The sequence below is a fragment of the Bufo gargarizans genome, chromosome 6, assembly GCF_014858855.1.
Source record: "Bufo gargarizans isolate SCDJY-AF-19 chromosome 6, ASM1485885v1, whole genome shotgun sequence".
Taxonomy (NCBI): Eukaryota; Metazoa; Chordata; class Amphibia; order Anura; family Bufonidae; genus Bufo; species Bufo gargarizans.
In genome coordinates this window covers 202,004,504-202,030,687 of record NC_058085.1, presented here as the reverse complement: position 1 = coordinate 202,030,687, position 26,184 = coordinate 202,004,504, and the positions used below count along the sequence as shown (strand labels likewise).

The window sequence follows — 26,184 nt, the reverse complement described above, 5'->3', positions numbered from 1 at the left end:
GTTGGGGAATGGGTGGGGAATAAAAAAAAAAATCCTGGATAACCCCTTTAAGATTTTGTTCAAAAATAGATCAAACAGGGCACTTAGGTTTTTTTGTATCTTTTTTTTTTAAACCAAAATCTGGAGTGGAATAAGAACAGTGGTAGAATAGGTCCTCAATATCAGATTGGTGGGGATCCAACTCCCAGCATCCAGCCAATCAGCTGTTTAAAGGGCTTCCTTATAGCATAGTGCGGTGTCACTACAACTGCTTGCCCCATTCAAATAAAAGCAGCATTCACACTAGTGCCTCTACCTCTTCAGCTAATTGGTGGGGGTGCTGGGATAAGTCATCAATATCAGATCCTGGCTGATCTGATATTGATGACTTATCCTGAGGTTAGGTCATCTATATTATACCATTGCACAAGCCCTTTAAGGGGGGAGTTATACTCTTCCCTCCTGATGGATTTACTTCTGGGATTGGCTCAAAAACTGCATCAAAAGTTGCACATTCGATTCCAGTCTATTGTTGGCTATGTACATTAGGTGGATAGATCAGCCAAATAATCATTCCATTAACAATTAATATGGTTGACTGAAATAACAAGTAATTTTATTAACTGATATGTGAAGACGTTAAGCTTTGACAATTCTACCTTCATTTTCATAAATATGAAACCGTTTATTCTGACTAATAGATGCATAGTAATCAACTTAGTGTTACCGTTGGGTAGCAAGTAATGCTAAATACATATTTTGGCTTGTTTCATAGTCCATGAAGGTTTTGGTGTATTGCTTTCCATTATTCCATAATTATTTCATATACACTGCAGATCTAGGTCAGCTCTTTTTAGATGCTGCTGAGAAAAAAAAATCTTTATGTTCATGTTTTTGTTGGTTGGTCTGTAACAGGAAGCAAATGATTCAGTAACAACAGGAGGGGGATGTTGAAATGTTTAGTACAAACTTCAGGGTGGCACAGTTACAAATTTAGAATTCACTTACCACTGTGTATTGTAAAATAAAAACTCTAAATACAATCTGAGATGTTTTATGTGGTTTCATGTTCTCATTATTGTAGTAGTTGTTACCACAAGTCTGTAAATATGTCATTCATCGTGTTTCTCAAGAGGCTGTCATCTTAATAACCTCACAATTGTTCATTTCCTCCTGTATAGGATTGAACTTGTCTGTATATTTGAAAAAAGTTAATGGGGTTGTCCACTTTATTTATATTGATGACCTATCCTTAGGATAAGTCATCAATATCAAATTGGCAGGGGTCCAACTTTCGGCACCCCCGCCAATCGTTAGATTGAAGAGAAGGCCGTGCTGGTATAAGCGCTGCCTTCCCTTCATAGTTTACCTGCTCGCTTCGCATCTGCAAGGCCGTTCTAGTACAAGCACTGGCTTCCCTTCATTGTTTACCTGCTCAAGTTGCAACTGCAGCGGTGAGCAGGTGTAATGACAACTAAGCCATCCCATTCACTTCAATGGGATGGCTCCTTCTTATTCACTTGAACGTATGAATCTTCAAACAGCTGATTGGCAGGGATGACAGGTGTCGGATACCCACTGATCTAATATTGATTACTGTTGGTCGAGCAACAAAGTGCTCCGCTGCGCACCCGAGCACAATGGGAGAACCCGAGCATTAAACCAGGCACCCCCTGCTCTGAAGAGGGGAGGGTGTCTGGTTCACATGAAAATAGATAAAATAGATAAAATTTGATTTTAGAGGAAAAATTGTTAAGAAACATTCTTTCCTGTATATTTACTTGTATATAAAGGGCAAGTGCTGCCAAAAATTACAAGGAAGAGGCATTCCGTTACAACCTGTATGTCACATAAAGGAGGGCCTCATTCACATTGTGGTACAATTGTTCAGGTAGTGGGACTCTTACACTTATAAAGCCTATGCACTAAGTGAAAGGGCTGCCAACAATTACAAGGAACCAGCACTACAATAAAATCGCTTTATTTTCCCTTATGGTGTTAGGATGTGGTGTTAATTCATTAAATCAAACAAATGTCCTAGACTACCTTACACCTGTTATCCTACACCTCCTAAATCCTAAAACTTAACCTTTAATAATAATTGCTAAATATTACCCATAGTGTTTTAAAATTGTCAGTTGTCACTTGGTCCTGAATATTACTCATACTGTCCTCCTGCCTAAATGGTCTATCTGGAGTACGTCTGAATAGCTTGACTGGCTGCGCGCTGCCAGTATTGATACAAGCTTATCGTATTGATCATTCCTATGTATATTGGCTAAGTGACTTTACTGAATGAAACTAACAATCCACGCTGCCCCCCGACATGTTTCGCCGTGGTCCGGCATCTTCAGGGGTTCGGGAAAGTGTTGCCTGGCCTCTGTTGGAACTGCTGTGTGTTCCCCTCGTATCCCCTTTCTCGGTTGGCCAAGGAACTAAGTACTCTTCAGCCAGCATTGTCAGCTGGAAATTTTTGGAGCAATTTTTCCACAAGGGCTGTAGCGGAGTAATAGTATAATCCATGGTATCTCCGCTGGTAGTCTTATCCGGCATTCAAGATACAGGTAGCGTAAATATAATCCCTTTTTCCCAAGAACAGTTTGGGAGTCAACAACAACAACACTTTTTATAGTAATGTAACCGTTTATATACAAGTCCCCATGCAAGGTGTTTCCATAATGGCATTCCAGGGGTTTTCAAAAAGTAATCAGTGACCTGCTGAGCATTCAGCAGAAACACAATGGCTACAATGTCAATTGGGTTATCCCTCAGGCTGAGGGGAGGGGATGTGTGGCCTGTTAACAGTTTATGATTAGAGAATGTATAATTTTCTAGGGGTATTGTTACATAGAACACAATGGATACAATGTTAATGGGGTTATCTCCCAGGCTAAGGGGAGGGGATGTGTGGCATACAACATATGTTTGTGAAACTAGCATATGAATGCCCACAGTTTTGTAGAGTGTAAAATGAACACATTAACCCAGTCTTTGATATACTGAAGGGGCTAGGTTTGCCACACGGACCTTCTGGCATTGCACCATTTTGTTTGTCCTCTCCACCACAGGAATGAGAGATGAGAAGTTCTCTTTGTAGCGGGGGTCGAGAAGGGTGCACAACCAGTAATCAGTGTTGGCCAAAATGCGTACAACGCGAGGTCACGGGAAATACAGCCTGACATAAAGTCAGCCATATGTTCCAGAGTCCCAACAGACAAGACTTTGCTGTCCTCATCAGGAGGATGACTCTCGATCTCCTCATCCTATTCCTCCTCTTATACCCATCCATGCTGAACAGATGAAATAAAACTTACATGGGTACTACCCTCTGTAGCGGAGGCAGCCGTCTCCTTCTCCTCCTCCTCATCATCCAATTTGCGCTAAGAAGATGAACTGAGGGTGGTCTGGCTATCACCCTGTGTACTGTCTTCCCCCATTTCCACCTCTTCCACATGCAAAGCGTCCGCCTTAATTGTGAGCAGCGAGCGTTTGAGTAGACACAGAAGTGGGATGGTGACGCTGATTATAGTGTTATCGCTGCTCACCATCTGTGTTGATTCCTCAAAGTTGCGTAAAACCTCACAGAGGTCAGACATCCATGCCACTTGTCGCTTGTGAAGAGCGGAAGCTGACTGGAAAGGCAATGACCATGTTGCAGCTGGTATTCCAGTACTGCCCTCTGCTGCTCACAAAGCCTGGCCAACATGTGGAACGTTGAGTTCCAGCATGTGCTCACTTCACACAACAGCCGGTGAGCTTTCAATTTCAAGTGCTGCTGCAGCGTTGACAGGCCGGCTGAAGCTGTCGATATCTTGCGTAAATGTCCACACACGCGACATACCTTCTCCAGTAGCTCAGAAAAATTGGGGTAAGGTTTTGAGAAACCGCTGAACCACTTGGTTGAACACATGGGCTAGGGATGGTATGTGTGTGAGCTTTCCGAGCTCCAAAGCCATCACCAAGTTATGGCCATTACCATACACAGCCATGCCTGGTTGTAGGTTGAGTGGTGAGAGCCACAGCTCAGTCTGGCCCCTTAACCCCTGCCACAGCTCTGCGGCTGTGTGCTGTTTGTCACCTAAGCAGATCAGTTTAAGCACAGCCTGTTGCCACTTCCCCACTGCAGTGCTACACTGCTTCCAGCTACTGACTGATGTCTGAATTGTGCTGCAAGATGAGAATTCAGAGGTGGAAGTGGAGAAGGAGGCAGAGGAGGAGAAGGGGGGTTTGCAGCCACTAACATAAGTGGTGGCGGAAACCCTGATGGAAGTAGGGCCCGCAATCCTTGGCGTCAGTAGCACTTGTGCCATCCCAGGGTACAACTCGCTCCCGGCCTCCACAACTTTCACCCAGTGTGCCATCAGGGAAATGTAGCATCCCTGGCCAAAAGCACTTGTCCATGTGTCAGTCGTTAAGTGGACCTTCCCAATAACTGCGTTGGTCAGGGTATGGGTGATGTTACTGGACACATGCTGGTGTAAGGCTGGGACTGCACACCGTGAAAAATATTGGTGGCTGAAGACAGAGTAATGCAGGACAGCCACCGCCCTTAGGCTGCGGAAAGCCTCTGTGTCTACAAGCCTAAATGGCAACATTTCCAGGGCCAGCAATTTGGAAAGGTGCGCATTTAGTGCAATAGCCTGTGGGTAGGTGGCTGGGTATTTTTCGCTTTCATTCAAAGGCCTTGGGTATAGAAATCTGTACACTGCGCTGGGACACAGAAGTGAATGTGCTAGCTGATGGTGCTTGCGAAGGTCCAGGTGCATGGCGGGAGGCATCCGGGCCTGCGTCTTGGACAGGGGATTGGTCAGCACGTAACACAGGGGAAGAGGAGGCAGTGGTGTGACCCGCAGACGCTGATTGTAGACCCAGGCATTCGGCCCACCTATTAGGGTGCTTTAATGCCATGTGGTGGATCATGCTGGTGGTGGAGAGGTTGCTAGTGTTCCCCTCCCTGCTTGACAATGTGGAACACCTACCCCATGGCAAGTGAGATTGCCGCAAGGGGGTGCTTCAGGGAACAGTTTCGGGCCTGTTTGGTGTGGCCTGCCTTCTCCCTTTTGTCACCCCACTGCCTCTTCCAGCCTGTTGCGGTGCTTCTGATCCCTCCTCTTCTGTACTGCTGTCCTCGCTCGGCTTTCCTGCTTCCTAGGTTGGGTCAGTGACTTCGTCGTCTACCACATCCTCTTCCACTTCCTCACTCTGGTTATCCTCCTGACTTGTTGACCTAACAACAACCTCAGTTATTGACAACTGTGTCTCATCCTCATCATCAACCTCTTGAAACACTAATTGCCGTTCCCCACCGTCATCCTTTTGTGACTGTGGATTCTCAAGTTTTTGGGAATCAGGGCTAAAGATATCCTCATGTCCCTCTTCAAGCGGCCTTGGAGAGAGAGGTCCAAATCAAGGAATGGCGCTGAAAAGAGCTCCTTGGAATATCTGAGTGTGGGATCACTTGTTTGCCAAGACTCTCCATGGTGGGAGAAAGGAAGATATGGGTGAGGATTCTGTTAACCAGACTCTTGGCTACCGAGACTGGACTTTGTGGAAGACAGGATGGTACTTAACCGACTGGAAGCATTATCTTCTGCAATCCAACCAACCACCTCATCGCACTAGCGTGACTACGAGATTGGTTCCTTCGCCGCCCTGCAAACTGGGACATGAAGCTAGGTATCGTGGATGAGTGTGTTTTTTGTGCTCTTGCAGCAGGCACAGTTTCACCGCACCCAGGGCCATGGCCACTGTGTTCACCATCAGCAGCACAGCCACTTAATATTAAATGGCAAATATGCTTGCAAGTACAGTATGTTACACGTACAGTAGTACAGGTTTTTTAAGTGTATGCGCAAATAAAGTACACAGAATATCACACGTTCGCTACTGAGTGATGCAGCGCTAACTGTGGCATTCTGGACCACCACATTGGAGCCACGGTTCTCCCAGGTCACTGCATGGCGACGCTGCATATGTTGACGCAGGGCCTTAGTGCCAACATTGGCACCCTGGCCACTCTTTACCTTCTGCCCACATATTCTACATGTGGCCATGTTAACCTCCTTGGGCAGCTTAATTAAAAACTGCCACGCTGCACTGACTGACTGCTACCACCGCTGCCTCCATGAACCCCTGCACCACTACTTCCCAGGCAGGTAGTTTGCTGCGAAGCAGGTGGTCTACCCTGGGCACATTTGGCTCCTGACCTGCAACTGCTGCCACCCTGCTGACTCCCAGCCATGCTACCACCTTGCTGGCTCAGCCGCTGCCTCACAGGAAAGCTTCCACCCTCTTCTCCTGATGATAATGAAGCCCCTTCTGCACCTCGCTCCCAAATGCAATCAGCTTCATCGTCATCAAGTAGTGTCGGCACATCACTGATGTCCTCCTCAACGGTCTTTGGGTCAGGAGCCTGATCGCTCGCAACACAAGCTCCTTCGCCACTCTCCTCATCACTACTTGCCCGCCTAGTGGAGGAAGCGGCGGATGTCTCCTCCAGATCTTGGCTGGGCAGTAGATGCTGACTGTCCTCTAGTAGCTCTTCCTTGCTGAAAAGTGGAGCTAATCCCACAGCATATAGTACTTATCGCGGTGAGGGAACAGAAAAGGACAGAGGCAGGTTGAGGACAGGTGAGGTCACAGGGCCTGATCCTGGCCATGCCAACTGAGGGTTGTGTCTGATGAACCCTCCGACTGTTGGCTGGGGGTGCCTGATGTCACTTGGGATGACATGGATTACCGAGTTAACCAATCAATAACCGCTGGGTGGCTGGTCAAAACACAACCACTAGATGACACCGGGCGCTCAGGCCTCTCGCTGCGACTCCTGCTGCCACGCCTCCTTACTCTGCTGCAACCTCTGCTTGCTCCAGAAACATTTGGGCCTCTGCCACTCCTTTGTGCATGACATGGCACTTCTGTGCCTGACATACTTTCAGCTGAACTAAACAAATTAAATGGAAATTAAAACACCCATAAAAGGGACGAATATATATATTTTTGTGTACTGAAATAGGCCACCAAACGCTTTCACCACAATTAACTGCAGAAGTAAACTGAGCATATATTTTTCTTGTTGGACTGAAAAAGGCCACTATACACTTTGACCAGAAAAACTTAGAGTGAAGTGCATATATATATTTCTTGTAGTACTGAAATATGCCCCTATACACTTTCACCAGAGATAACTGCAACAGTGCAGTGCGTATATATTTTAAATTTTTTACTGAAATACACCACTATATGCTTTCAACAGAAATAACTGCAGAAGTGAACTAAGAATATATTGTATATTATACACAGTGGGGTCTGAGCTGAAATATGATTGGGTGTCTGATCTGAGGTTTTATTGGGTCTTAACATTGGGGGGGGGGGGGCTGATTGGGGCTGTCAGCTGAGGTCTGATTAACATTGGGGGTCTGATTGGTGGTCTGACCAGAGTTGTAATGAAAACAAATTTTTTTCTTATTGTCCTCCTCTAAAACCTAGGTGCGTCTTATGGCCTGTGCGTCTTATAAGGCGAAAAATACGGTATATATTTTTCTTGTAGTACTGAAATATGCCCCTACACGCTTTCAGCAGAAATAACTGCAACAGTGCAGTGCATATATATTTTTCTTTTTTTACTGAAATACACCCCTATATGCTTTCAACAGAAATAACTGCAGAAGTGAAATGTGTATATATTTTTCTTGTAGTACTGATATAAGATACTAAAGATACTAAGAGATAAGCAGGGGTGGGATTCCAATTTTTAACAAGTTCCCTATTTAACGGCGGACATGCGGCGTCACAACACATGTTTACATATACATAAACCATATATATGCAACACACATACACATAAATTCATACATACATACATTACACACATACCACCCAACTTTTAAAAAGCCTAAGGAGCTAAACTATGGAATGCAAATGCTCATCTCTAGCTGCCGCCACAAGAGCGCCGGGTCGGAATTCAGCTGGTAAAACAGTTCTCTGATCTGGCTGTAAATTTAACAACTGGATCTGGAGAACCTAAGGGAACTGGCTGAATCCCAGGCCTGGAAAAATCCACTACAGGCTTTTTAACATAGCACTTGTAGCCAAAATAGCTGAAATATCAATGTCCCTAGCGCCTTCTGACATCTCTCCCTGCACTAAGATGCTGGACTGTAAGATTTATAGGGCTGTGGCATCACAGTGTTGGCTGGCTGCTGATTGGCTGCATGCAGGCATGTAAATCTGGGTGTTCCCACCTTCCCACAGTTCCTTGCCCCAGTCCTCACACATGTAGCCGCCATTTTAGGAAAAAAGGGATTCGTTACCACGAAGCGTGAGGAAATTCGCATTCGTTGCGAATCAAATTTTTCCTGAAATTCTAAATGAATTCCATTTTGTCAGCTTCGAATCGCTCTTCTCTATTCATGACCTATCCTGAGGAAAGGTCATCAATATAAATAAAGTGGTTGTTGTCAGTAATTGGTTTGTGTTGTGGCAGTCATGAATCTGCTTTAGTTTGAGCTCTTTTGGCAGGGAATTGTGGGAATATTTCTATTTTCTTTCAATATTCATTTTTATAATGTGTATCAGACTGCCAAAATGTTTCTGAAAGGCTCAACTTGATACATGTGTCTTTTTTCAATCTATGCAACTATGGGAGATTTTGTGGTAGGAGGCACTTCCAATCATAAAAATAAATCAGGACAGATGCATTTTTGCATAGAATCAAAGGGAAGCCAGGGCATATTTGCAATAATGGCTCACCATGCGACTGCTATGAGGCACTTGGAGAGATAGGGCTTAGCCATGGTTCTATCACTCTTGCGTGGCAAAGACCGGTGTAGGATTCCTCTTTCTAGAAGAAATGTTATGTTAGCAAGCCATGAAATTGGTCCAAAGGTCATAGAAACATTGTGAATGGAATCAAACACCTGATCATTCTGTTCTGGTTGGCAAAACCCGGCACCATGATCTTTTCTATGTCCCGTATAAGACGCACCTGCCCATAAGACACACCTAGGTTTTTCATGAGAAAAATAAGAAAAAAAATATTTTGAACCAAAAGGTGTGCTTTTGGTGGGTTTTTAACTAATGGTGGTCTGTGGATGACACTATTATGGGGGATCTGTGGATGACACTGTTATGGAGGGGATCTGTGGATGACGCACTGTTATGGGGGGGATGTGTGGATGACGCAGTGTTATGGGGAATGTGTGGATGACGCACTGTTATGGGAGATCTGTGGATGACATGGTTATGGGGGGATCTGTGGATGACACTGTTATGGGGGGGATCTGTGGATGACACTGTTATGGGGGGATCTGTGGATGACACTGTTATGGGGGAATCTGTGGATGACACTGCTATGGGGGAGATCTGTGGATGACACACATATAGCATCTTATTCTATATATGTGTCATCCACAGATTCCCCCCATAACAGTGTCCCTGTGTGAAATAGTGACCCCCAATACAGGGGATGGAGACCGGCAACTGGTGTTGGAATCGTGGCGGGGCCCGGTGCAGTCATTGTACTCTATTACACCGGGCACCACTCACCGCAGTATTCATATGTAAAGTGTAGGCATGGGTGCTTTGTTAAAGTATTGCAATCCTCTGCAGCAGTATCGCAATTCACTGTAGGACTTACTATGAAACTATCGTAGCAGGCAGGCTGGCCGGCAGCATAATGTCACTCACTTCGTCACGCGCCTGCTCCGCCTGCTTCATTAATAAAGTGGGAGGAGCATGCAAAGTTAGTGACCGGCCAGCCTGCCTGCTACGGTAGTTTCATAGTGAGTACTACAGTAGATTGCGATACTGCTGCAGAGGATTGCAATACTTTAACAAAGCTCTGATGCCTACACTTTACATATGAATACTGCTGTGAGCGGGGTCCGGTGTAATAGAGTACAATGACTGCACCGGGCCCCGTCGCGATCCCAACACCAGTTGCCGGCCTCTCCTCCCTCCCCACTGATATATCGCAGGCCGCGCTGTGCAGCATCGTGGCCAGCTATGTATCAGTGTTAGCAGAGTAAAAATGGCAGCATTCTCCCCATAAGATGCATTTTCCCCCACTTTTGGGGGTATGTCATTGCTTAGGGGATTCTCATTTCATTGTTGTTATCTACTCAGTTATCAAATTCATAGAGTCCCTATTGGTGGAAATAAAGGATGGGAGATAAAATCTCAAAATACTTATAGCAATTTGTAACATGTTCCCATGTGCAACAGTAGATATACTAAAAAAACAAAACAAAGAGATGAGGCTGCAAATTATAGAAAAATAGTTATCATGGGAAACTAACCAGATTTACATTGAAAAGCAAGAACCTGCATAAGACAATTACCTTCATAACTAGTGCAGGGCCTAAAAAAAGAGGTGTGGGAACTTCTAGACCTACAGATATAGTAGAGTTAACACACATGCTTTATGAGACGTGTTATCTAAACTAAATACGTTAAGCAAACACCTTCAATTGCTTTTCAATGGCATTTATTTCAAGATAACGCGATGAGTTAAGGAATTTGAGTGTTAACTCTGCTACATCTACATTACGCTGTCCTGACAGAGTGAGAATACTTATACACACTGGATTCAGAAAAATGCCTACTGCAGCTTCACTGAACATTCCCACCTAGTGTTCCCCCTAGTGCTAAGAGCATATCGTACATGCGATTGGGTGCTTTTCTGACATCACTGACAAGGGTCTTCCAATATCAGTGGTTGCTGAGTTTCTGACTGGACCTGAGTAAAAGGCGTGGAGGTTGTGTATCTGGACTTTTCAAAGGCATTTGATACTGTGCCACATAATGGTTGATAGGTAAATGAGATTGCTGGGACTGGAGGAAAATATGTGTACATGGGTTAATAATTCAGCCAACCATCATGCACACACAATATGATATTGGGCAGAAACTTATGCCCGGACAATTGCTTTAAGATTTGTGCTTGTTATTGGCTCAGAGTAAGGGCTTATTCATAGAGTGCACTTTTTGGCGAAAACCTATTTTTTTTTATAAAATAGAAAATGAAGTAGAACTTTTTCCTTTATATGTTTTCTCCCATTAGGATTCTTATGCATCATGTATTGTACCATTCTCTATTCTGTCACCAAGGCAAGACAAATGTCGCAGCATTACGTACCCAGCTCTGCTGACTCACGTTATTTTGTCTTGTTCTATCCCTAGCTTTCAAGTGGCAAAGACTCCCGCTCTCCTGATTTGCCTTACACCCCCCTGCCATCAGCATCAAGGGACCCAACCAATCACAGAGGTAATATGTACATACAATATTATTTATATATTCTTTTATTACAAAGTGGTAAAAGTTTACAGCGCATTTTCCTGCTCTGTCCTCAATCTTGCTTGCTCAGCAGCTTTCCTTTCCGATTTGCATTTTTTCAAACCAGTGATACAAAAATAAAATCCTTGACAAGGCCCAGAGTCATCATATTGAGTTAACAAGTTAACAAAATTGAATGTTTAGTGCAGAAAAACAAAACAAGACAAAAAAAGAGTTAACCTACAGATAGCAAAATGTAGGGACCATAGATCTGGCCTCAGCACTCAGAGGTCATTTGCTAGGTCACATAAGCGGAATGAGGTTGACATTTAAGCTCCAACCTCATAGACCAGATTTATTTCCCGAGGCCTGCAACACATTGCACAACTCTGCTGCATGATACATGAGGTGAAATATCACTGAGTATGCTTCATCTAGAGAAGTGAAGGCATAAATGATTGTCAGCATGGGAACGCATGAACTGAAAAGCTTGTCGTCTACTATTTTGTAAATGTAAAGATGATGGTTAAAATGTTATTTATATAGAATTCACAGCTTGAGTGCAAAGGAATCCATCTACATATTTGATACGATATAGGAGTTTATTGCATATTTAGTTTTCACATGTTTGCAAATGAAGGTAAAGTGAAAGAAGTTTTAAAAAAAAATGTGTGTGTGTTTTATGTCTTTATTTTAAGCATTAAATATGTTTTGTCAGTAGTACTGTTACAATGTGAGCAGCTCCACTTGTTTGAGATCTTAAGCCGGCCATACACATAGAAGTTGTTTGAGCTGTTGAACCATAATTTTGCGCAGACACCCATTTGCATTTTCGTCCATACAGTGGCTCAGACTGGCTATACATGTTCAATGAAACATGGTGAGGGATGGAAGCGTTCTTTCAAAGAATCAGTTTTCATTCAAGAACTCTTTAAAAAAACTCTTTCTTTGAACAAAATATGTTTTATCCAATTATGGGACAAAAAATTCAAACAAGGTCGACTTCTTTTCATATGATAATGGTCATCAGTTTATTAAAACAACTGTCCATTGTTAAATTTCACCCACAATGCAATCATTTTGGTTGATATTGTCCATTTTGATCAACTTTAGGCTACATGCACACGAACGTTGTTTGTTTCTGTGTCCGTTCCGTTTTTTTGCGGATAGGATGCGGACCCATTCATTTTCTCATCGTGTCCTGTCCGCATCAGTATGTCCATTCTGTAGCCCCGCAAAAAAATAGAACATGCCCCATTCTTTTCCATTTTAGGCATCGTTACAATGGATCCACAAAAAAAAAAAACGGATGGCATATGGTCGTGTGCATGTAGCCTCACACTAATGTGTATGGTGACTTTTGGGCTAATATCAGATATATTTGCACAATAGCTCTTTTGATCTTAGTGTAAGAAATGATTTTACATCAATGCTAATAAACACCTTGTTCATCTCTATGTTTGATGCTATGGTGAAATTCCTATCAGGTATTACTCTATGCACAGTCATACAGGGAGGTTTGTCAATCACTGCTAGGACACTTCTTAGTAAATTCTGTGAGGGGTATAGTTTCCAAAGCCTGATCTGTGGGGGTTTCTTTTTTATTTATTTAACCTCAGAGTCTCTGCAGTTGTTCGTCAGTGTTGTATAAGTCACCAAACTAGGCCTCAAATGCACTTGGTGCTCTTTCTCTTCTGAACTCTGCAGGGTGCCCAAGCAGTGGTTAATGATTACACAAGAGGTGTTACCGTATTCAGGAGAAGATGGGTAACAAATTGTGGGGTGTTTTTTCCTGTTAATCCTTTTCAAAAATAAAAAACTCAGAGGCTACAGCAACATTTTATTGGAAATTATGTAATTTTTCATTGACACAGCCAAGTGTTTCTTAATTCTATGAAACACCCTTTGTGGCCAAAGTACTCACTACAGCCCTCAATACATTTCCTGAAGGAATGTTTCCAAAATGGGGTCACTTTTTTAGATTTCCACTGTGGAGGTACCTCAGAGTCTGTTCAAGTGTGTAATGGCACCCAAAAATCATTCCCACAAAATATGCCCTCCAGAAAAGTAAACTGTTGAATCAGGGTAATAAACATGGTTTGTTTTGCTGTTAAATCTTGCTGCTTTACAGGAAAAAAATGGATTCAAATGGAAAATCTGCAGAAATGTTGAAATTTCACCTCCATTTTGCTTTAATACTAGTGGAACACATAGTAACATAGTTTATAAGGCCTAAAAAAGACATTTGTCCATCCAGTTCAGCCTATAATCCTGCAAGTTGATCCAGAGGAAGGCAAAAAAAAACAAAAAAAACTGTGAGGTAGAAGCCAATTTTCCCCACTTAAGGGGAATTTTTTTTCCCCTCGACTCCAATCAGGCAATAAAAATAACTCCCTGGATCAAATACCCATCTCTAGTAGCTATAGCCTGTAATATTATTACACTTCATAAATACATCTAGGCCCCTCTTGAACTCTTTTAGTGAACTTACCATCACCTCCTCAGGCAGAGAGTTCCATATTCTCGCTGCAAATGAGCTGAATTTGCTTGTTTTTCAGCTTAAACACGATCTGGATGGAAAACTTGCGACACTACTCATGAACAGCACCATCTATTGGTTTCATAGTCTTTTTTTAAATACATTTTTTATTAGGTTTTGATATAATTTGTCCATTTGCATTCAAAGGTACATATTGGATCAAATTATAGGATATATATATATATATATATATATATATATATATATAAAAACAGTGCATTAATCCTCTCCCTAAACATTTCCCTTCCCCCTAACCCTCCCCCCTTCTATACAGGTGATGTGGTTTAAAGTTTTCTTTTTATTATAGGTATTCCTGGAGGTGTACAGTGTCATTTTACGTCTTTATGTAAGGATCGATGATGCTTTATATGTCATTGCTTTCATAGTCCTCTGACAAGACTATGAATCCAATAGATGGCGCTGTTCATGACTCATAAACAGCGCCGTCTATTAGTTTCATAGTCTTATGACAAGACTATGAATTCAATAGATGGCGCTGATCATGAGTAGTGTAGATCGCAAATTTTTATTGCAAATTTTCATCGCAAATTTTCCATGCAAATGGTTTTTCAGCTGAAAAGAAAGTCTGATTCTGCTCATTTGCATGTATTTCCCATATGCCCATGTTTATGCAAATGAGTTTGCATGACAAAACTGTATAGAAAGGTTATTGAATATTATGTTCGGACAATCAGAAAACTTTTTGTCAGCCTAATGATAATGATCTAGGTGTGCAGGTCCACTCAAGCCATCCAACAGATATGAAGCAACTTTGAGGCTTACTGGCTCTCAGGCAGATGACAGCTGGTTTTTAATGTCTTATAGTGCACAAGGCTGCCATTGTAAGGTATGCTGACTGTATCTGTCTCATAGATAGATTGTTGGCTTGCACATACCCAGCTTTTGGCATATAGCCTTTGTGTGGTTGTCTACTGTAATAGGAGTCTAAGATGCATCCAGATGTCCTCCCCATGCTGTTTATGAACCATTTTGGTGGTGTTTCCATCAATTACTAACCTTTTTCTGTAAACGAGACACCCTCTTCTCTTCAGAGCAGGGGATGCCTGGTTTAATGCTTGGGTTCTCCCATTGACTTCCATTGTGCTCAGTTGTGAGGTAGAGCACCCAAGCACTTTGGTGCTTGATCAACACTAGAATAACCCCAATTTTGATCATCTTTCAGGGTACTGTAGTCCATCCATTCCAGGTATTATTTTAGTTGCCCTCCTCTGAACCCTCTCCAGCTCCGCTATGTCTGCCTTGTTTACAGGAGCCCAGAACTGTACACAGTACTCCATGTGTGGTCTGATTAATGATTTGTAGATTGGTAGCAGTATGTTCTCATCACGGGCATCTATGCCCCTTTTGATGCAACCCATTATCTTATTGGCCTTGGCAGCAGCTGCCTGATACTGGTTTCTACAGCTTAGTTTGCTGTTCATCAAAATTCCTAGGTCCTTTACCATGTCAGTGTTACCCTGTGTTTTACCATTTAGTATATACTAGTGACTTGCATTATTCCTTCCCATGTGCATAACCTTACATTTGTCAGTGTTAAACCTCATCTTCCAATCTTCCACTTCTCTGGCCAAGCCTTCAATCTATCCAGATCCATCTGTATCAGTATACTGTCCTCTTCCGTGTCAATTACTTTACACAGTTTAGTAATATCTGCAAAAATGTATATTTTACTGTGCAAGCCTTCTACAACATTATTATTAAATATATTGAAGAGAATAGGGCCCAATACTGACCCCTGAGGTACCCCACTATTGACAGTGACCCAATCTGAGTATGTACCTTTAATAGCTACCCTCTGTTTTCTATCAATGCGCTAGTTACTTGCCCAGTCCAAGCATTCTCATTTTATATGCTAGCATTTTATGCAGTACAGTGTCAAATGCTTTGGAGAAGTCCAGATATTCGCCGCTGTCAAGTCTAGAACTTACCCCCTCATAGAAACTGATTAAATTAGTTTGACATGACCGATCCCTCATGAAGCCATGCTGATATAGCGTTATTTGCTTATTTTCATTGAGGTACTCTAAGATAGCATCTCTTAGAAAACCTTCAAACAGTTTACCCACAACAGATATTAAACTTACTGGCCTATAATTTCCAGGCTCTGTTTTTGGACCCTTTTTGAATATTAGCACCACATTTGCTTTGCGCCAATCCTATGGAACACTCCCTGTCAGTATAGAGTCCTTAAATATCAGAAATAAGGGTCTTTCTATGATATTACTTAATTCTCTTAGGATACGGGGAGTGTATGCCATCCGGTCCTGGTGATTTGTCTATTTTAATCTTTTTAGGACGCCGCTGTACTTCTTCCATCAGACAGGGCACTTTTAATGGGGAATTTACATTTACATTCTGCATTTGATCTGACAATGTATTTTCTTTAGTGAATACAGTGGAGAAAAAAAATATTTTATAGCTTTGCTTTCTCCTCAACGCTCTCTGCAACTCCCCGCTCATTACTCTGTAAGGGGGCCGACACCTTCAGATTTATACTTTTTTACCATTTAAATAATTGAAGAACATTTTAGGGTTAGTTTTGCTCTCTTTGGCAATTAATCTCTCGGGCTCTAGTTTGGCTGCTTTTATTTGTTTTTTACATATTTAATTTTTTCCCCTTTTTTTCCCTTCTTTTTTCCTTTTTTTTTCCTTATAGTTTTTTAGTGCTTTCTGTTTTACTGATTTAAATGCTTTATTTTTGTCATTTATTGCTTTCTTTACATTTCTATTTATCCACATAGTTTTTTTTTTCTTGTTCCTTAATCTTTTATTCCCATAAGTTATGTGCCTCTCACAATTAGATTTTAGGCTGTATTTTTATCGTTGAGGACTTTGTCCCAGTTAGTTGGCTAAATTTAGCTTTTTTGAAGTTTGGTATTTTTGTTCCTCCCTGAAGAAACACTCTTTTGAATGACAATTGGAAGGTTATTACTTTATGGTCACTGTTTCCCAGGTGTCCCCCGAGCTGTACATCTGTTGGTCTGTCAGGTCTATTGGTTAATACTAAGTCCAGTATGGCCATCCCTCTAGTCGGTCCTGAACCAGTTGGGAAAGGTAACAAAGGGTTAACAAAGATTGTAAAATAAGTTTTGAATAATTTGAGGGTTGTAGTTTCAAAAATATGGTCATTTATGGGTGGTTTCTTTTATGTCAAACCCTCAACTACACTTTAGATCTGAATTGATCCTTTAAAAAGTTGGTTTTGGAAGTTTTCTTGAAAATTTGAATAATTGCTTCTAAACTTCTAAGCTTTCTAACGTCCTAAAAAAAATTACATTTATAAAAAGATGCCAATATAAAGTAGACATGGTGAATGTTAATTAATAATTATTTTTGAATGCTGAAGTTTGGAATTCCAAAGCTATTACCACATAAAGTGATACGTCAGATTTGTATAATTAGCCAGGGTCAGGAACAATGAAAAATGGCGGGGTCCTGAATTGTTTAAACACAAAGAATTACTTTTATTAATGCATTAAAAAGCCACAAATGAATGCCATATTTGGGCCAAAATTTGCAACTTTCTTTGATTCTCAACACTTTTCTAAAGTGGTGAGAGGAGGCAGAGCAGAGTGTGGAGCCTATCACCAACAGATTTACTATAACTTAAGCCAGTCTCTGGCTGGTGTAGATTTTAATGTCTAGCGCACTGAATTCCAGAGATGCGCCTAATTAATAATTCTGTCTTAATAAATTAGGCATATCTTACTCCAATGCATGAGGACCAAGACTGGCATATGGGAATGCCAGTCTTGATAAATCTCCCCCCTATAATATGTTAGAAAGTAGCACAATGTTTGATTATGCAGTGACTGTGCTTTATTAGCATCAGACTGGAAAACTACAGTAAAACTTACTGATGTTAGCAATGATCTAATACACAAATAGGAAAGTGTAGCTTTGAATCCAAGTGATGAAATCATCACTCTGTAATTCATATTTGTGTGTGGCCAAGTTTATGCCAGAATTTTTTATTTTTTGTTGTTGTTGATATTTCTTTATTGATTTTCTCAAAGTCAAGACAGTATACAAGTATATATGCAAAGGAGGGAGCATAAAGGATATACATATTACATCTTCCAGTATGCAATCTTAGTAATAAACTGTCGCGGGTACAGCGGACGACTCCCACCACCATTCCTAGTTATTCCCTACTATCACGTGGCACGCTGTAAGGCGTACCATTCTCACTGTATGTACGAGGGTGCTTCCACCTGGGGTTACCCTGTATTGATAATTCTCAGTTCCACTCCAGTAGCCCTTCACTCATGCCCGCTCTTTCTCCCCCTTGCGTTTAATGTGCTCAAATTCCTTTACTCTGTTCATTAGTCTTTCCCATTCGGGTAATGTGGGGCCCTATCCATCACCCAATTCCTCAAAATTAATACCATGGCCACCAGGAGTCCCCTCAACCAACCTCTCTGAACATTTTTGGCTACTTTAGATTTAAAGTCCGGGGGGATTATCCTGAGTATGGCAAATTCAAAGGTTAGAGGGGGGCTATTCTCAGCCACTAATTCCATGCTCAGGAGTATACTTTGCCAAAAGGTTTTTATAGCCGGGCAGTTCCACAACATGTGAACATATCCGGCTGCGGGGTGTTTGCATTTCAGACAACAGAATTATTTTTCTTTTTCTCCATACATTTTAGAAAGAAGGCCCAGCGTAAGGAATAAACAATGTACTATTTTGAATTGTGTCAACTGGTGCTGGCGCGAGAAAGAGGCCTTTTTAATATTTTGATATACCTCTCGCCACTGTAGTGAATTGCTTACCCCTAGATCCGCTTCCCATTTACCGACACTCTTGAATGTAAGGACATTGCTTAATTCTTTTCTAAATATAAAATAAATTTGTGAAACCCTAACTTTTTTCCCGTAAGAAGTATAACAAAAGCCTAATAGTGCCCGCGTGACAGGTGTTTGAAGAATTTTACTTTGCATATATGCGCATGCATGTTTGAGTTGAGCGTATCTATAATGGCATAAAGCCGTGATTAATGTCTCGTGAAATATTTCTCCTATAGGTTTTAGTTTACCAGAAGTGCAAATGTGTGACAACATCGTAATTCCTCTTTGGGTCCAATAGTTATTATCGTTTAAAGCTGCAAATTCTTTTAGGAAGGGGTTATCCCATAGCGGGGTGAAATCCTGTTCATATGTTACCCGCAGAATGGATTTGGTCTTGTTCCATACTTTCTGTAGCATTGAACTTATAGGGCAGGTATTTTCACTGCAGCCTAGAAGTCCAGTCTCTAGTGTGCTAAATATATTCAATATAGGGCACTTTTGTTGTTTAGTGAGGTAGGATATCAGCATACCGTCCCCCACATTAATACTCCATTGTAATTGGGAGGATAGATAATAGCCCTGAAAGTATGGAAGACCAAGACCGCCCTCAGTTTCAGCCAAGGACAGGTATCGTACCTTAATGCGGACCCTTTTTCTGCCCCATAGCAGATCGTTGATTAGTCTGTCAATCCAGTTAAAAAGACCATCCTCGATCCATATGGGACAGGGGGCGATCACGTATAATATCCAGGGCAACAGGACCATTTTAATCAGCGCAATTCTGTTAATCTGAGAGAAGGGGAGTTTCTGCCAGACCCGATCCCTTTATCCCTAGGTATTCCAAATGATCCAGTGGGGATATTACTTTTACCTTTAGCGCATTTTGTGGGGGAGCACGGCTCAGACGAAAATGGACAGATTTGGATCAATTAATCTCATACCCGGCCACTCGACTGAATTAGTCTATAATTTGCATGACACGTGGAACCGCTCCCCACCTGTCATTCAAATAAAGCAATACGTCATCCGCATATAGGCTGATCTTATCCCCTGCCCCCCTTCCTCCGAATCCCACGATTCCCTCATCGGTCCTGATCTTGCAGGCTAGGGGTTCCATGAAGATTGCAAAGAGCAGTGGGGAGAGTGGGCAACCCTGCCGAGTTCCCCGCTGCAGGCAGATCGCAGGAGAGATCATTCCATTTATATTAATTCTGGCTACTGGGGCATTATATAGCATTCTCACCCATTCAATACATTTTTCCCCCAGGTTCATCTTGGCCATGGTCTGCCAGAGGAAGGACCACTCCACCCTGTCGAATGCCTTAGCGGCATCTAAAGACAGGATGGAGTGGTCCCCCCCCCCCCCCCCCGTCTACACGTTCAAAAAGGTCCGTCGTATATTTGACAGAATTTTTCTCCCGGGGATAAACCCCGTCTGATCTATATGTATTAGCCCCATTATTACCTTTTTTAATCTATTTGCAAGGACTTTAGTGATTATCTTGTAATCTGAGTTGAGCAATGATATAGGTCGATAGGCCTCTACTTTATTTCCGTTAAGGACAGAGGCAATTTCCCGATAGTGCAGGATTCATTCAATACCTCCAATAACCCAGGTAGCAGTATCTCCACATGGGCTTTATATATACAAACCGGATTCTAAAAAAGTTGGGACACTATACAAATCGTGAATAAAAACTGAATGCAATGATGTGGAGGTGCCAACTTCTAATATTTTATTCAGAATAGAACATAAATCACGGAACAAAAGTTTAAACTGAAAAAATGTACCATTTTAAGGGAAAAAATATGTTGAATCAGAATTTCATGGTGTCAACAAATCCCCAAAAAGTTGGGACAAGGCCATTTTCACCACTGTGTGGCATCTCCCCTTCTTCTTACAACACTCAACAGACGTCTGGGGACCGAGGAGACCAGTTTCTGAAGTTTAGAAATAGGAATGCTCTCCCATTCTTGTCTAATACAGGCCTCTAACTGTTCAATCGTCTTGGGCCTTCTTTGTTGCACCTCCCTCTTTATGATGCGCCAAATGTTCTCTATAGGTGAAAGGTCTGGACTGCAGACTGGCCATTTCAGTACCCGGACCCTTCTCCTACGCAGCCATGATGTTGTGATTGATGCAGAATGTGGTCTGGCATTATCTTGTTGAAAAATGCAGGGTCTTCCCTGAAAGAGATGACGTCTGGATGGGAGCATATGTTGTTCTAGAACCTGAATATATTTTTATGCATTGATGGTGCCTTTTCCAGACATGCAAGCTGCCCATGCCACACACACTCATGCAACCCCATACCATCAGAGATGCAGGCTTCTGAACTGAGCGTTGATAACAACTTGGGTTGTCCTTGTCCTCTTTGGTCCGGATGACATGGCGTCTCAGATTTCCAAAAAGAACTTCGAATCGTGACCCGTCTGACCACAGAACAGTCTTCCATTTTGCCACACTCCATTTTGAATGATCCCTGGCCCATTGAAAACACCTGAGCTTGTGGCTTCTTCTTTGCACTGTAGAGTTTCATCTGGCAACGGCGGATGGCACGGTGGATTGTGTTCACTGACAATGGTTTCTGGAAGTATTCCTGAGCCCATTCTGTGATTTCCTTTACAGTAGCATTCCTGTTTGTGGTGCAGTGTCGTTTAAGGGCCCGGAGATCATGGGCATCCAGTATGGTTTTACGGCCTTGACCCTTACGCACAGAGATTGTTCCAGATTCTCTGAATCTTCGGATGATGTTATGCACAGTTGATGATGATGGATGAAAAGTCTTTGCAATTTTTCGCTGGGTAACACCTTTCTGATATTGCTCCACTATCTTTCTGCGCAACATTGTGGGAATTGGTGATCCTCTACTAGAGTTGAGCGAACACCTGGATGTTCGGGTTCGAGAAGTTCGGCCGAACATCCCGGAAATGTTCGGGTTCGGGATCCGAACCCGATCCGAACTTCGTCCCGAACCCGAACCCCATTGAAGTCAATGGGGACCCGAACTTTTCGGCACTAAAAAGGCTGTAAAACAGCCCAGGAAAGAGCTAGAGGGCTGCAAAAGGCAGCAACATGTAGGTAAATCCCCTGCAAACAAATGTGGATAGGGAAATGAATTAAAATAAAAATTAAATAAATAAAAATTAACCAAAATCAATTGGAGAGAGGTTCCATAGCAGAGAATCTGGCTTCCCGTCACCCACCACTGGAACAGTCCATTCTCAGATATTTAGGCCCCGGCACCCAGGCAGAGGAGAGAGGTCCCGTAACAGAGAATCTGTCTTCATGTCAGCAGAGAATTAGTCTGCATGTCATAGCAGAGAATGAGGCTTCACGTCAGCCACCACTGCAACAGTCCATTGGCATATATTTAGGCCCAGCACACACACAGGCAGAGGAGAGAGGTCCCGTAACAGAGAATCTGGCTTCATGTCAGCAGAGAATCAGTCTGCATGTCATAGCAGAGAATCAGGCTTCACGTCAGCCACCACTGCAACAGTCCATTGTCATAAATTTAGGCCCAGCACCCAGGCAGAGGAGAGAGGTCCCGTAACAGAGAATCTGGCTTCATGTCAGCAGAGAATCAGTCTTCATATCATAGCAGAGAATCAGGCTTCACGTCACCCACCACTGTAAGAGTCAATTTTCATAAATTTAGGCCCAGAACCCAGGCAGAGGAGAAAGGTCCCGTAACAGACAATCTGGCTTCATGTCAGCAGAGAATCAGTCTTCATATCATAGCAGAGAATCAGGCTTCACGTCACCCACCACTGTAAGAGTCAATTTTCATAAATTTAGGCCCAGAACCCAGGCAGAGGAGAAAGGTCCCGTAACAGACAATCTGGCTTCATGTCAGCAGAGAATCAGTCTTCATATCATAGCAGAGAATCAGGCTTCACGTCACCCACCACTGTAAGAGTCAATTTTCATAAATTTAGGCCCAGAACCCAGGCAGAGGAGAAAGGTCCCGTAACAGACAATCTGGCTTCATGTCAGCAGAGAATCAGTCTTCATATCATAGCAGAGAATCAGGCTTCACGTCACCCACCACTGTAAGAGTCAATTTTCATAAATTTAGGCCCAGAACCCAGGTAGAGGAGAAAGGTCCCGTAACAGACAATCTGGCTTCATGACAGCAGAGAATCAGTCTGCATGTCATAGCAGAGAATCAGGCTTCACGTCAGCCACCACTGCAACAGTCCATTGTCATAAATTTAGGCCCAGCACCCAGGCAGAGGAGAGAGGTCCCGTAAAAGAGGATCTGGCTTCATGTCAGCAGAGAATCAGTCTGCATGTCATAGCAGAGAATCAGGCTTCACGTCAGCCACCACTGCAACAGTCCATTGTCATAAATTTAGGCCCAGCACCCAGGCAGAGGAGAGAGGTCCCGTAACAGAGGATCTGGCTTCATGTCAGCAGAGAATCAGTCTGCATGTCATAGCAGAGAATCAGGCTTCACGTCAGCCACCACTGCAACAGTCCATTGTCATAAATTTAGGCCCAGCACCCAGGCAGAGGAGAGAGGTCCCGTAACAGACAATCTGGCTTCATGTCAGCAGAGAATTAGTCTGCATGTCATAGCAGAGAATCAGGCTTCATGTCAGCCACCACTGCAACAGTCCATTGGCATATATTTAGGCCTAGCACACAGGCAGAGGAGAGGTTCATTCAACTTTGGGTAGCATCGCAATATAATGGTAAAATGAAAATAAAAATAGGATTGAATGAGGAAGTGCCCTGGAGTCCAATAATATATGGTTATGGGGAGGTAGTTAATGTCTAATCTGGACAAGGGACGGACAGGTCCTGTGGGATCCATGCCTGGTTCATTTTTATGAACGTCAGCTTGTCCACATTGGCTGTAGACAGGCGGCTGCGTTTGTCTGTAATGACGCCCCCTGCCGTGCTGAATACACGTTCAGACAAAACGCTGGCTGCCGGGCAGGCCAGCACCTCCAAGGCATAAAAGGCTAGCTCTGGCCACGTGGACAATTTAGAGACCCAGAAGTTGAATGGGGCCGAACCATCAGTCAGTACGTGGAGGGGTGTGCACACGTACTGTTCCACCATGTTAGTGAAATGTTGCCTCCTGCTAACACGTTGCGTATCAGGTGGTGGTGCAGTTAGCTGTGGCGTGTTGACAAAAGTTTTCCACATCTCTGCCATGCTAACCCTGCCCTCAGAGGAGCTGGCCGTGACACAGCTGCCTTGGCGACCTCTTGCTCCTCCTCTGCCTTGGCCTTGGGCTTCCACTTGTTCCCCTGTGACATTTGGGAATGCTCTCAGTAGCGCGTCTACCAACGTGCGCTTGTACTCGCGCATCTTCCTATCACGCTCCAGTGCAGGAAGTAAGGTGGGCACATTGTCTTTGTAGCGTGGATCCAGCAGGGTGGCAACCCAGTAGTCCGCACAGGTTAAAATGTGGGCAACTCTGCTGTCGTTGCGCAGGCACTGCAGCATGTAGTCGCTCATGTGTGCCAGGCTGCCCAGGGGTAAGGACAAGCTGTCCTCTGTGGGAGGCGTATCGTCATCGTCCTGCCTTTCCCCCCAGCCACGCACCAGTGATGGACCCGAGCTGCGTTGGGTGCCACCCCGCTGTGACCATGCTTCATCCTCATCCTCCTCCACCTCCTCCTCATCCTCGTCCTCCTCGTCCTCCAGTAGTGGGCCCTGGCTGGCCACATTTGTACCTGGCCTCTGCTGTTGCAAAAAACCTCCCTCTGAGTCACTTCGAAGAGACTGGCCTGAAAGTGCTAAAAATGACCCCTCTTCCTCATCCTCCTCCTCCTCCTCCTGGGCCACCTCCTGTTCCATCATCGCCCTAAGTGTTTTCTCAAGGAGACATAGAAGTGGTATTGTAACGCTGATAACGGTGTCATCGCCACTGGCCATGTTGGTGGAGTACTCGAAACAGCGCAACAGGGCACACAGGTCTCGCATGGAGGCCCAGTCATTGGTGGTGAAGTGGTGCTGTTCTGTAGTGCGACTGACCCGTGCGTGCTGCAGCTGAAACTCCACTATGGCCTGCTGCTGCTCGCACAGTCTGTCCAGCATGTGCAAGGTGGAGTTCCACCTGGTGGGCACGTCGCATATGAGGCGGTGAGCGGGAAGGCCGAAGTTACGCTGTAGCGCAGACAGGCGAGCAGCGGCAGGATGTGAACGCCGGAAGCGCGAACAGACGGCCCGCACTTTATGCAGCAGCTCTGACATGTCGGGGTAGTTGTGAATGAACTTCTGCACCACCAAATTCAGCACATGCGCCAAGCAAGGGATGTGCGTCAAATTGGCTAGTCCCAGAGCTGCAACGAGATTTCGCCCATTATCACACACCACCAGGCCGGGCTTGAGGCTCACCGGCAGCAACCACTCGTCGGTCTGTTGTTCAATACCCCGCCACAACTCCTGTGCGGTGTGGGGCCTGTCCCCCAAACATATGAGTTTCAGAATGGCCTGCTGACGTTTACCCCGGGCTGTGCTGAAGTTGGTGGTGAAGGTGTGTGGCTGACTGGATGAGCAGGTGGAAGAAGAGGAGGAGGAAGCCGAGAAGGAGGAGGTGGCAACAGGAGGCAAAGAATGTTGCCCTGCGATCCTTGGCGGCGGCAGGACGTGCGCCAAACAGCTCTCCGCCTGGGGCCCAGCTGCCACTACATTTACCCAGTGTGCAGTTAGGGAGATATAGCGTCCCTGGCCGTGCTTACTGGTCCACGTATCTGTGGTTAGGTGGACCTTGCTACAGATGGCGTTGCGCAGTGCACACTTGATTTTATCGGATACTTGGTTGTGCAGGGAAGGCACGGCTCTCTTGGAGAAGTAGTGCCGGCTGGGAACAACATACTGTGGGACAGCAAGCGACATGAGCTGTTTGAAGCTGTCTGTGTCCACCAGCCTAAATGACAGCATTTCATAGGCCAGTAGTTTAGAAATGCTGGCATTCAGGGCCAGGGATCGAGGGTGGCTAGGTGGGAATTTACGCTTTCTATCAAATGTTTGTGAGATGGAGAGCTGAACGCTGGCGTGTGACATGGTTGAGACGCTTGGTGACGGAGGTGGTGGTGGTGGTGTTGGTGGTACATCCCCTGTTTGCTGGGCGGCAGGTGCCAACGTTCCTCCAGAGGCGGAGGAAGAGGCCGAGGCGGCAGCAGCAGAATAGGCCGAGGCGGCAGCAGCAGAAGAGGTAGCAGGGGGAGCCTGAGTGACTTCCTTGGTTTTAAGGTGTTTACTCCACTGCAGTTCATGCTTTGCATGCAGGTGCCTGGTCATGCAGGTTGTGCTCAGGTTCAGAACGTTAATGCCTCGCTTCAGGCTCTGATGGCACAGCGTGCAAACCACTCGGGTCTTGTCGTCAGCACATTGTTTGAAGAAGTGCCATGCCAGGGAACTCCTTGAAGCTGCCTTTGGGGTGCTCGGTCCCAGATGGCGGCGGTCAGTAGCAGGCGGAGTCTCTTGGCGGCGGGTGTTCTGCTTTTGCCCACTGCTCCCTCTTTTGCTACGCTGTTGGCTCGGTCTCACCACTGCCTCTTCCTCCGAACTGTGAAAGTCAGTGGCACGACCTTCATTCCATGTGGGGTCTAGGACC

The 26,184-nt window shown here is 44.1% G+C and overlaps 1 protein-coding gene across 1 annotated transcript in view; it reads left to right on the top strand.

The window, feature by feature from the left end:
* Window positions 1-26,184, top strand: part of LRMDA (leucine rich melanocyte differentiation associated) — a 1,247,498-nt gene that overhangs the window by 1,009,085 nt on the left and 212,229 nt on the right. Inside the window, exon 6 of the mRNA XM_044298852.1 lies at window positions 11,161-11,245. Coding sequence (XP_044154787.1) covers window positions 11,161-11,245 — 85 coding nt within the window. The remainder of the gene's footprint in view (window positions 1-11,160; window positions 11,246-26,184) is intronic.